Raw genomic sequence first — 12,934 nt, forward strand, 5'->3', positions numbered from 1 at the left:
CCATATTTTTTCGTGTAAAAGACGCCCCCATGTATAAGATGGCACCTATTTTTTAAACCCAAAATTAATAAATTAAGTTGTTTAGCTTGTGGGGGTGGGGGAGGTCACTTCCACCAATCGCTCACCTGCCTGCCCACCACTGCCGATCTCTTGCCAATGCCACTGCCAATCACACACCTTGCTGCAGCCACCAATTCCCAATCACCACCACCTACAGCCCACCCGCCCACTTGCCGCAGCCACCAATTGCCTGCCCGCCTTGCCACAGCCACCAATCACCTGCCCAATCACCGCTGCCAATCTCCTGCTTACTGCTGCCATTAATTGCACGTCCCCCCTCTGCATTCACTATCTGTGTATAAGACAACACCCAATTTTCACCCAATTTTTTAATAGCGAAAAGAATTGTCTTATACACGGAAAAATACGGTATGTGTTAACCTCGTGACTTTTGTGTGCCTGAAATGTAGCCTACAGTATAAAGAGATGCTTATCTTGCCCCACCTACCTTTGTGGTGTCCCCCCCCCCATGCAAGGTTTCTCACAAGGCAATACAGCCATTGGGCTAGAAAAGATCTCTTATCCCTTTGCTAAGACTTAAGAACCTCCTCAGGCACAGAAAGAAATAGCAGTTTGTTAACACTTGCCCCAGCGCCTGGTAATCAGCAGGAAGCATGATTAAGTGTAGTGTAATGCAGTATGATCACATCTTGTACAGTTGTTACTCCCCCCGCCCCCCGAGATGGTGCATATATGCAAAAATACATATACTTGAAGTGCACCCCCTTGGTGGAACTGTCCCATGCAAGCATCCTTCCGTGCCCAGAACTTTGTGCCAAGTGGGCCTTGACACCCCAAGCAAAGCAGTGAGCGTTGAAGCTCCTTGCCTTGGTTACTGAATTCTCGTGGGATTTTGCAAGAGCACCCCAGAGCCCAGTAAGCAAGACCGAGAGCTTATAAGCTCTTTCCATGCCACAAAAGCCCTGCATGAAAAGAGCTTTTAAACTCTTTGCCTTCCATGCATTTTATTTGTGTGAGTTCAACTGGCCAGTCTTCCTGCGTAGAAGTTGAAATTGCACATGTTAAACATGTGAAGTTGTGATCATACTGTACTGGAAGTCTGCCTTTCTGCTGTTTTTAGACAATTGATCTTCTTGCAACAGGGATGTCTACAGATGAATTTTATTGGCTCTTAAGATATTATGGGAAAATTCTATCCTTTAAAATAAAAAATTCGGAGGAGTGGAATTTATCTCATGGACAGTGTCCATGTCATTTCTGATCGCAATAAGGTTTTTGTTACCCATATTTCTTAATCATTTTTCCCAAATACCTATACAACTTTTGAATAAAATGCACAAAATAAAATGGATTGTGAAACAAAACAGGTTTAAAAAAATCAAAGCTGTCAGTAGCATAAAATAATACAGTCTGTACAAAGCAGTAAAACAAAACAGTTTTAAGTTCCAAAAAACCCTGTTGAATTAGGAATGTTTTAACAAGCCCCCTAAAACTATACAGTGGTGCCCCGCAAGACGAATGCCTTGCAAGACGAAAAACCCGCTAGACGAAAGGGTTTTCCGTTTTTCGATGCGCTTCGCAAGACGAATTTCCCTATGGGCTGGCTTCGGAAGACGAAAACATCTTGCGAGTCTTGCGATTTTTTTCACTCCCCCCCCCTTTCTCTAAGCCGCTAATAGCGCTAATCCGCTAATAGGGTTGCTTCGCAAGACGAAAAAACCGCTAGACGAAGAGACTCGCGGAACGGATTATTTTCATCTTGCGAGGCACCACTGTATGGGGATGCTGTCTGAAGCTCTACAGCTTTAGCACTGCCACTGAAAAGGCAGATTTCGGCTCAAAAAACCCTCTTGTGAGCATGGAAGCCACAGTAAGACTCCTAGCAGCAGCAGCAGCAGCAACAACAACAACAACAACAACAACAACAACAACAACAACAACAACAACTAAATAAATGAATGAATGAATGCTCATGGAAATTGATCTCTGTAGTTCATGAATCTGAAGAATGTTTTGGTCACTCCAAGATAATTAAGGGGCAGGTAATTTTGATTAAATATAAACTAGGAGGGAGAGCTAAACAGAGGACCTGAAGAAGGTCAGAGAGTAGGAATAAAAAGTGAAGCCAAATATAAGTCAGTTACTACTGTCAAAAAAATAGTAATAATAATGTGAAGGGCAACAGCATTAAGCTGTGCAGCCTGCTTGTCTCAGCCTGTGGCATTGTTTTGGCCATTGGGTGTGATAAATGTATGTATTTGGGTTTAAATATTGTTTTAACTTCTGTTTACACTTCCAGTGGCACCACAAAGAGTCGACTTGCATGTAGTTCATTAAAAACAGATTTATTTTTTGTTTCTGTTGTGATTTGTTTGCTTAGTACTGTAGTCACAATAGATTTATCCAACAGCATAAAAAAGAGATAGCAAATGCCTGATCCTGCAACTCAAAAAGTTTAAAAGCCATCTCAGAATAAATATATTAGTGTGTAAGAAAAGAGGATGGCATTTTAAAGTTCATTGGTTTCTTTTCTAGAAGCTAGTAGTTTGGGTTGAGAAAAGGAAGCATGAAATACAGTTTTCAGTTTAATGTCTCTCGATGAGCCCTGCCTCCACTCCCAACAATGGTGTTTTCTGAGGAGTCTAGAGGAAGTGTTATGGCATAGGTCTCTTGCGGCTGCTGTGACCATATATGCTATATATTAAAGAGCCTAATCAGTGAAGCTACAGAAATGATAAAATAGATCAAGACATTGTGAATATACCGTATTTTTCGCTCTATAGGACACAGCAGACAATAAAACGCACCTAGTTTTGGGGGGAGGAAAACAAGAAAAAAAATTCTGAATCCCAGAAGCCAGAACAGCAAGAGGGATCTGGCTTCTGGGATAGCAGCTGAAGCCTCTCCCAGGCAGCGGGATGAAGGCTCCCCCTGCCCGGAAGAGGCTGCGTGCTTGTAAGCTGCTCTCTGTCCCTTCCCCCATCTCCCTCAAGAGCCACACGGCTCTTGGGGGCTTTTCTGGGAGGTGGGGGAAGTGACAGAGCCACACGCTCTGTCCCTTCCCCCCACCTCCTGCAAGAGCTGCGCGAAGCCTCCGCAGGGCAGCGGGGAGCCTTCATCCCCGCTGCCCTGTGGAGGCTTCGCGGGGCTATCCAAAAGCCAGAATAGTGAGAGGGAGCGCTGTGCAGCACTCCGTCTCGCTGTTCTGGCTTCTGGGATAGCCCGCAAAGCCTCCGCAGGGCAGCGGGGTGCCTTCATCCCGCTGCCCTGCGGAGGCTTTGCGCAGCTAAGCCAGAAGCTAGAACAGCGAGTGGGAGCGCTGCACAGTACTCCCTCTCCCTGTTCTGGCTTCTGGCTTAGCCATGCAGCCTGCATTCACTCCATAAGACACACACACATTTTCCCTTACTTTTTAGGAGGGAAAAGGTGCGTCTTATAGAGCAAAAAATACGGCACTTTCTGATTGTTGCTGCTGTATTTTTTATGCATTTAATTGGTGATGGACCATTTGCAAAATATTACAATAATGAATATGCATACAATGTGTCTTGGTTTGGATTAGTATAATCTTACATTGTGTTGCATTGCAATAACACAAATTTTAAGGGTGGAATCCTGCATCCCTGTTATACATGTATCTGTCCAACTCTGGGACTCATAAATGTCTAAGTGGATGCAAGTTTGAAGTTTTAAAAAATGATTAATAATGTAATTTAAGTTATCTTAATGTTTAAGCCATACTATTGCATTCATACACACAGTTTAAACTTTTTTATCATCTGTCTCGCCTAACCCGGTACTGTAATTGAGAACTCCACATATGTGTTTATTTCAGGTGCTTCCTTATGGTATCGTGCAATAAAAAGCATATGGTTACCTCTTTTAATTGAACCCTTTTTTCTGCTTACACCAGAGAAGTAAACTTAGTGATAATCAGTGTCAGTAGCTGATAGTTAGCTATCTATATTTTGGAGTTCCAGAGTGTGTTACAAGTAGAATAGCACACTCCTTTTAATAAACTGGTAGGAATCTTTGGCAACAGCTTGGTCAAAAGCAAAGGTTGTGTGTTGATAAGCATTTCGGAGTAACACAATATCAGTCCCTTGTCAATTCAAATCTGTGCAAATATTTAATAATAATGGGCATAATCACCGTCTTCCTAAATGCCTTCATATCTAGTGCTTGTAGTTAACTGATGTGTGTTAAACTTGCGTTTGGGATACCTTTTCCACCTTGTGTGCATACCCTTAGCAAATGCCTACAAGATTGCTACCTCGATGAGCCTCATTGCCTTTTTCAAAGTAAAGATTAGAGTAAAATAACTTCCACTTTATGTCCTTGTGAACCTTTTACTCTTTAATGTTAAATATATTGGTATGCTATGTTTTGTGACTTGTTCAATCTCGAGATAATACTATATCATGGAATGCTGGTACAAGGTATATATTTAAGCTCACTTCTATGTACCTAGTGAAAGATACCTCTTAAATTAATGGCACAATGTATTAGTGGTTGCTGCTGAAAAGTAAACCCTTCAGGTAGTTCTCACATGCATGGTGACGGGGAAAGGGAAAAACCCCTACTTGCATTTGTACTTTTCCTCATCCTGTTCCAGTTTTTCTACTGCTGACATCAACACTGAGTGTTTTGAATGAAACAAAAGTGAGTGGTGGACACATATTTTAACATAACATAGTTCATAACATAGACAATGATACAAAGAAGATGGATAAGAATTGTAAAAGCCACTGTATTGTTTATAAGGAGACTGGAATAAATAAAATCTATGTGGTATGGGGAAGTGAAATGCAAAATAAAGAAGTGGAATAAATATCCAGGTTAAGAACAGATTGAAATGGATGTGAGACTAAGAGAAACCAAAGAGTCCATTAGAACATGCAGAGAAAAAGATCGGGTAAATAAGAATGGAAAGGAATTACTGATAAGAACAACACTTGGTAAATATATCAAAGAAAAATAATGTTTGAAAGAAATTAGAATTGAATATTGAAAAGTTGCTGATAAGCTTGCAAACACCAACTTTGATAAAACACAGTAAACGTGGTACATGAATATTTATGTGTATTGCAAGGACTTTGCAGCTGCAACTGTTCAATTCATTTTCGCATTTAAAACTGTTCATAGGGCATAACGGTGATCCACTTGGAGTGCCATATTCAAATCTGAGCACTTTGTTACTAAAAAGATTGAATGAAAGGTACTTGAGGGAAGGCCAGCTATAGAAATTATAAAGTTGGGGCATTGGAGCAGAATCCACTAAAGTGCATGTCTACTCACTTTTAAAATTATGTTATTCAATAATTCTCCACGCATATTGTCATGCATTAAACTACCAAATTGCTTTCAAAACTTACTATGTATTTAAGGCGCTTGGGGGAGGGAGTTGGGTGCAAGAACTGTTGTTTTTTTGTTGTGGACTGTTCAAGAAATTGAGTTCAGCATTTGAGTTTCCCTTTCAACATATGTCAAGCTTGAAACCCCAAACATCCGACAAATGGACTTTCCTGTAGAGGAATGGATGCTGTAGTTACTGCTTGTGAGAGATGATTTCTTAAGAGGGTTTGTGTTATCGTGAGCAGCATCAGAAATGATGCACTATAAATGCAGTACATACAATGCCAAGAAAAATAAGTCCAGAGTTTATTGTTTTTTGAAATCAAGCAAAGAAATAATAATAATCAGAAGAGTCTTTTTATGTGAAGTTCTGTTTATGACTCACTTACTGACTTGGAATGCAAAATTGTAACACTGTAAAGAGTCTGAAAGCAGGACAATTAGAACATATGGGCCGTAATCCAGTAGGGAGGAACCAAGCATGGAAATGGCTTCTTCTCATTGCCAAGTGTGCACTTGAAGAGCTTCACCATTATGTATCTGGCAAGGGAACCTTATGACTAAATTTTCTTCTGAATTGTATTTCAGAGGCTGAAATTAAGCTACCATTTCTGTGTGTGTGTGTCGAAAGACATTTAGCAGATTTCATTTCAGAATGAAGACATGCTGAAAATGCACAAACAAAGGCTTCATATGATATATTTATACATTTATTTTATGTTTCCCCTCAATCAATAGGGCAACCCAATGGATCCAATGGTAATGAAAAGGCCTCAGTTGTTTGCAGTGGGCAACAGCCCTCACTCCCAGACTCAGACAAGCAGTCCATATCCAGGGCAGTCGTATGGACCTCCAGGACAACAGCGCTTTCCAATGGCAATGCAATCCCGGACTCCAGGTTCCATGGGGGGAATGCAGTATCCACAGCAACAGGTTTGTGAAGAGATTTTGTTTGCACTTGCCTTCTTCAGTTCCTTTTCCTGCCCCGCAATCTTTTTAGTTTCATAATACTTAGGCTGCAACAGGCCCCCCAGGATGTTTTTAAAATGTTTTAACTGTGTTTTAGTAAATTTTAAGAAGTTTTTAGTAGCTGTGTTTTCAATGTTTTATCTTTGCTGTGTCTGCTGCTCTGAGCTTCTGCAGGAGGAAAGGCAGGATATAAATTGAATGAAGAAATAAATGAAAGAGTAAAAATATTCCATATGAGAGCAAGGTATTTTTTATAGGCTGGGGGATAACCGTTTTCTCTATTTATATCTATATTTTTATCTCTGTCCTCAGTGTTGTATTTCCTTTGTTAGCATCATGGTTGATGAATTCATTAAAAAATCTTTATTTTTGGTCTATAGGCTCTCGTTTTTGTCATTAGCAATTCTTATGATAGCTGAATATCTTTTTCTGCTATTGATAGTTTCCTGAAATAAGAACAGTATTGTTCAAAGTGAGAAATCACCCTGTTTTTGTACAGATAATTGTTATCAATGTCATTTTTGCATACACTTTATAAGTATGTATTGTGTCAGTTTCTCCCTCTCTCTCTCTCTCTCTCTCTCTCTCTCTCTCTCTCTCTCTCCCCCCACCCTCTCTCTGTGTGTATCCATCCCACTCACTAAAGTGCAGAGGTTTCCCCCCACCTATGAGAGATCATGTAAGTTGCATGGATCTCTTCTAGTCAAGTTAGGTTTTCCTGTTGATGACAACTTCTTCTCTGCCATATCTCAGAGGGATAATTACTTACATACTCAGCATATATTAGCAAGGATGCAGTCATTGTTTTTTGAATGGGTATAGTAGATGAAGGCTACCCAGAGACTATGCCGGCAAATCTCTGATCAGGCTTGTTATTGAAGCTTGTGCTCTGTTATAAGCACAAGGCCCTTTTTTTGATAATGAAGAGAAAACACCATTTTGTCTCTACACGTGGCTAACTAGAATTAATTTTCATTTCTTTTTTGATGTTAAATATGACAAAGATGAAAATAATGACCTGCCTGGAAAGTGTATTTGTTACATTGGCATGGAATATTCAACAAGTGGCTAATTAGCTTGTAACTATACATTCACAGTTTTGCTGAGGTATTGTGTTTCATCTTCTGAAAACATGGACCACATGTGTTGCATAAATATAAGCTTATATTACCATACAGAGAAAGTTGTATGTGATTATGGAGCAAGCTGAACCATTCAGTGTGGGGTTTAGTTGGCCGGGTTGCAGTAACGGAGCCTTACTTGTTTAGAGATGAGCTGTTTAGTTGAATAGTGACATGAAACGTATTTTGGTGTAACTTAATAGAGCTATTAGAACTGACTGTTACCTGTTATTTGGAAGCAAAGAGGATAAGAGTCTTCACTCCATAATTTAATTAGAGGTGCTACATGTTTAACCATGCATACTCTTTATTTTTTAAAAGGATTTTTACTGTTTGTTATTTTAAGATTAGTGTTGCATTTTTCACTTGCGAATTGGAGGCTAATTGTAAAGTATCCATCTGAAGGCAGTGATCTGGCACAGTGATTGGCTGCTGGCCCTGTCTGTCTTTTTGTGGCATTAATATAATTGGCTAAGAAATATTATGGTTATGATTACTAAAACTCTTTGGGGAAGCAGTAAGAAGATAATTACAACATTGAATTTTTATTGAATGGACATCAACACCTAGAAATGATTTCGCTTTGGACAGCCTCCAGAGCTTCATGTGTTTCGTTTGTGAACCTCTAATAATCTGAATCCAGTTCTTTTCATTTAGCTTGCATATTATTGCCTTTTTGTAAAGGACTAAAATTCAAGAATATGGGTTTGTCAATTAAATTGCCAGGGTAGCAAGTTGTCTTTGAATAAAGCCAAGTGGTAAGTTGGCTCAGATTGTTATGGATTGATTCTAAAAAGCCCTCTTTGTTGAGTTCAGTATGTTTTTGTGGCTGTAGGCATTATATCAGATAAGTGGAACCATGCAACAAAATGTGATTTGTGCAGAAACTTTTAAAACTCTCCCTTCTTAGGCAGGGGGCTGCCCTGCTCTTGTCTTGAAAGACTGGATACCTAGGAGGAGCCATTGAAGACATACAGTACATTGGCAGCTGTCAACCTGTTTTTTCAGAGCTTTAAAATTATTATTATTATTATTGCTATTACCATTTATTACATCCTTTATAAGGCTAAATATCTGGTAGATATGTAGCTAGAAATGTAAGATGTGATGAAGAAGGTATCATTTTATCAATTGTGCATGTAAACTGGCGGATTTTGAGAAAGGAAATTAGGTACAGCTTTCCCTTATTCATGAGATTATTCAGCAGAATTATGTGGAATATCAGAAAAAGATCAATGCTGAGTTGAATGGAAATGGAAGCAGTGGCGGAGCTTCATGCTCTGGCACCAGGGGTGGAGAGCAGGCGCAGGCGTTTCTGGCGCATGCCCCGAGGGCGTGGCATGCATCCCGGGGGCCTGGCACGCCGCCTGCAGGGGCATGGCACCCAGCACAGTGGGGCTCAAGCTGTGATGGCACCCCACTGGGATTGTGGTGCCGGGGGCGGTGTGCTCCCCCGCCGCCCTCTTCCTCCGCCAGTGAATTGAAGTTATTCCACCTCGCAGATCTACCATACCATGGCTTGCCAATAGCTTCAGGCACATATATACCCACTGGGCCTCCTCCCCTGCTGAAATTAGAAACTTTCTATGGCAGCCAATATAACAGATTGTAGTGTGTGGTTTGGTTATACTCTATATATGGTTCCCACAATGATAACAACAATAACAATAATAATTTTATAATTTATACCCCACTCATCTGGCTGGGTTCCCCCAGGTACTCTGGGTGGCCTACAGAACATAAAAAATGGTAAAAATTAGAGATTTAAAACTTTCCGATACAGAGTTGCCTTCAGATGTCTTCTAAAAGCCAAATAGTTGTTTATTTCCTTGATGGGAGGGCGTTCCACAGGGTGGGCGCCACTACTGAGAAAGCTTGACTAGACTAGACAGGACTCTCCCGCCCCAGCCCTGTTCCCACGGTGGAGTCTATCTCTTTATGAATCTGAGAGACTTTATCTGCAAAAAAACTTTGCAAAATCATTGCAGGAGATATTGGGGTCCTCGCCATGCCCTGATGGTGGGGGTGGTTCCATTAAATTGTGAAATACCTGAAAGAGTCTCCTGCTGCTGTTTTCTGCAGATGCAATAGAGGCGGTGAAGAAGGTCCTCTTCGCCATCACTATCGCCACTTGGTAGGCTCGATGTTGAGCTCTAACCTGTGTCTGGTCTGATTCAGAATAAGTTTTCTAGCAGTTACTGTGGTTTGAAACTGAGCCCACGTGTCCAAACAAGTTGATGACCCTGTACTATACTTTGCTCTAAGAAGGAAAATGTTGATATTTCATAACATTTTCTTCAAACAGATTTGCCCATACGTATAATATTTTACAAATGAAATTCTGGGTCTTTTTAGTGTTGGATATGTATGGAAGGAACCCAGAAATATTTTTATGGAAGTATACTTGGAAAACAACATTATAGCCATTTTGTAAGAATACCAAAGGCCTGCACGTCTACATGATAGAATCTGCAAGGACAAAAAGAGGGGAGGTCCAATGCTCCACTGCAAAGCGGAACTATGTACCGCCTAAAGGCAGAAATTCTAATTGAAAATTCTGAATGTTTAAAGTGGATGATCTAACAAGATGTCGAACCCTTCAGCCACTCCCCTCTGATATGTTTTTCACCACAGATGTGTTTCAGTTTCTGAAACAAGAAGTGAGCCCTTTCAAAGGAAACACAACCAGGAGTGAGGCAACTGAAGGGCAAACACTGTGTGAAGAAGGAAATAAGACTACTTCTTCTCGTCTTTAAAACACTAATCCCTTTCCTACTTTACCACTGTGCAGTACAATGTGTTTTCCAAGAAGTGCCATGGTCACATCTAGATAATGTCTAAAGCAGCTAGCTCTTCAGGGTACAGGAGCCCTGCCCTAGTGTGGTCACCCTAATCCTAGGTGGCTATATTTCCCCAGAAATACAAAGGAATAATACTAAATATAAAGTAATAGGACAACTGTTCAGAATCAATGAAGGATCTGAATGTATATTGATACAGTCAGAAGTAATGAATATTCAACAGCTCTGAAAATCAGGCCAGATATATTTATAGGCTTCAGTACATTGCACAGTTATGCTGCCGGCCTTGAAACCAATAGAATTTGAAATTTCACCCATGGAAGTATTGTTATATATATATATATATATATATATATATATATATATATATATATATATATATATATTTAAAAACATGTTCAACTTCTTATTTATACTACAGTGCTTTTCTTTATTAAAGGAAGTTCATTAGATCCTGGCTGCACAGTAATTGTGCAGTGCCAGCGTGTCTTTGGGCAGGGTCTGAAGGTGTCAGTCAGATTCATCAGGATGAAAGCTCTCCTTTCCTAAACTCCATTCAGCAGAATAAAATTATTTGTCAGTCATATCAGCTCAGCTAGATCCTGTGAAAGTAGGTAAAGATGCACACTTTTCTCAAAAAATCAGCAGTCCCCCTTACCTGAAATGTGTTCCAAAGAAAGTGCATCTTCAATTAGTTATATTGTTGAGTAAATGATATAACGCATTGGCACGCATCAGCCCTTGTGTAGTTGACTAGAGCAACATCCTATTGTGTAAATATATAATTGCGTTGCATACCCTGTGTTTGCATGTAATGCTAAACCATGGTGTAGTGCTGTGTACACAAGTTAGAATGAGTTTAAAGCACACTTCCTCAAACTTGGCCCTCCAGATGTTTTGAGACTACAGTTCTCATCATCCCTGACCACTGGTCCTGCTAGCTAGGGATCATGGGAGTTGTAGGCCAAAAACATCTGGAGGGCTGAGTTTAAGGAAGCCTGGTTAAAAGCCTCAAATTTGTGTGCGCCCTTCTGCTCCACCTTTGTAGCCAGTGAAGATGTTCTCCAGCATTTAGTTTCACTTTCACCAAATCTCATTTTGTCATTGTTTACAAACCAGCGATTGTGGGTTATCATAAACTTTGGTCAGTAAAACAAAAATAAGCTAACTTCAAACCATAGGTTATTAAGATGGCTTGTTAAACTAAGCATAGCTTTTGATAAACCATGATCTCTGGTATATATGCAAGGACAAGATAAGATTCTGTAAAACTAAATTCTGGCTAGCTGCTCCTCCTGGTTGTGTGTGGGGTGAGAGGAGAGGAGAGGTGGGAGTGCATGAGCACAAGGCTTCATCCATACTAAATGACATTGTTTCAGAAGTATGCATGAGTATGCAAATTAGCCACCCATTTCCCATGTGTCTAAGTTTTTAAATTTTAAATAGACACGTGCTCAGGTCAAATGCCAATGGTTGTGGAAATGAAGGGAGATTCACATCTCCTGCAGACAATTCTTATCAGAAGTGACCATCTAACAGTAAACCAAGGGACAAGATCAAAAGGTCCTTTTATTAGCATAGTTATTGATCACAGTTTTAGGCAGTGAAAAACACTGATGTTGCACTGCACAGTGCAAGTATTTTCTTAATGCAGATGCGGGCACGGAGGAAGCAACTTATGGGGGATTGGCAATGCCAAGCACAGTGTTTTCATGTTAACAGAGCCAGAGTCTTACCTTTGCCCTTGTAACCACAAAACGGGACTGTTTACCTTAAAAAACCCCGAAACACCAAATGCTAGGGTTAATGCCCCAAAGGGATCTTTGGTTCCCTATAGCCATCCTAGGATGCTACAAGTTTTCTTGGAACAGCATGCCCCTTGCAAGCACTTTTGCATACTAGGGTTAAGAAATCTTAAACCACTGTAGGGTGTCCAGTGAATGAGGTGGCAGAGGCCCTATGGGAATACCGATGTAATTATCACAAGTTTTTTAAACATATAAAATGCTGTCTTGGGGATTGGATGGGGAATCTTTGCTTTTAACACTTTTTACACTTTTGCTGATTGCCCCATAACGCTATGAAGTTGCCCTATGCCTTGTATAGAAGTCAGCATTCACATAGCCTTACACATTTTTATGTATAAGTAAGATTATTTTAAGTAGGGGGTATGCTTGTATGCTGTACTGCTGGGAAATGTTCAGTCTTTTCCCCCTTTCTGTCTGATGCTAAGCCTCATTGACTAAATTGAAAAAGACTTCTCATAGCAGGATAAGACTTTATGTTGTATTGTCTCCTTTAGAATTATCCCTTCCATTAAGTATAATTCACTCTATAGAGGGAGGTGAGCATAGATTATGGATAATCACAGAATCAAATTTGACACAAGAAAGAAACTTTATGGTAGCTTAGCTCTACATCTTAACAGTGGTCATCCGACAATGTTTACTGAAGAAAATCCCTAAAGTAGCACAATTGCATTATTATGGAAAATAGAAACATTATAATGATTTCTATCTTTACAATGATGTCGGAAATTGTAGGCTAAACAGAAAATGCTTGCTGCATTGGGAGAGCAAAGCTTATTCGGCTGGATGACACAATACCTTCTGGAAAAGGCATTGAGACCAAAGTTTGCCTCTGTGTCTTCAGACGTATGCATTCAAT

At 40.1% G+C, this 12,934-nt stretch overlaps 1 protein-coding gene across 9 annotated transcripts in view; it reads left to right on the forward strand.

The window, feature by feature from the left end:
- ARID1B (AT-rich interaction domain 1B) overlaps positions 1–12,934 on the forward strand; it is a 347,806-nt gene that overhangs the window by 29,879 nt on the left and 304,993 nt on the right. For all 9 annotated transcript variants that reach the window (XM_053382240.1, XM_053382241.1, XM_053382242.1 and 6 more), the window contains exon 2: positions 6,115–6,309. In XM_053382240.1, the coding sequence (XP_053238215.1) occupies positions 6,115–6,309 (195 nt within the window). The remainder of the gene's footprint in view (positions 1–6,114; positions 6,310–12,934) is intronic.

This window comes from Podarcis raffonei, chromosome 3 (assembly GCF_027172205.1).
Source record: "Podarcis raffonei isolate rPodRaf1 chromosome 3, rPodRaf1.pri, whole genome shotgun sequence".
NCBI classification, from domain to species: domain Eukaryota; kingdom Metazoa; phylum Chordata; class Lepidosauria; order Squamata; family Lacertidae; genus Podarcis; species Podarcis raffonei.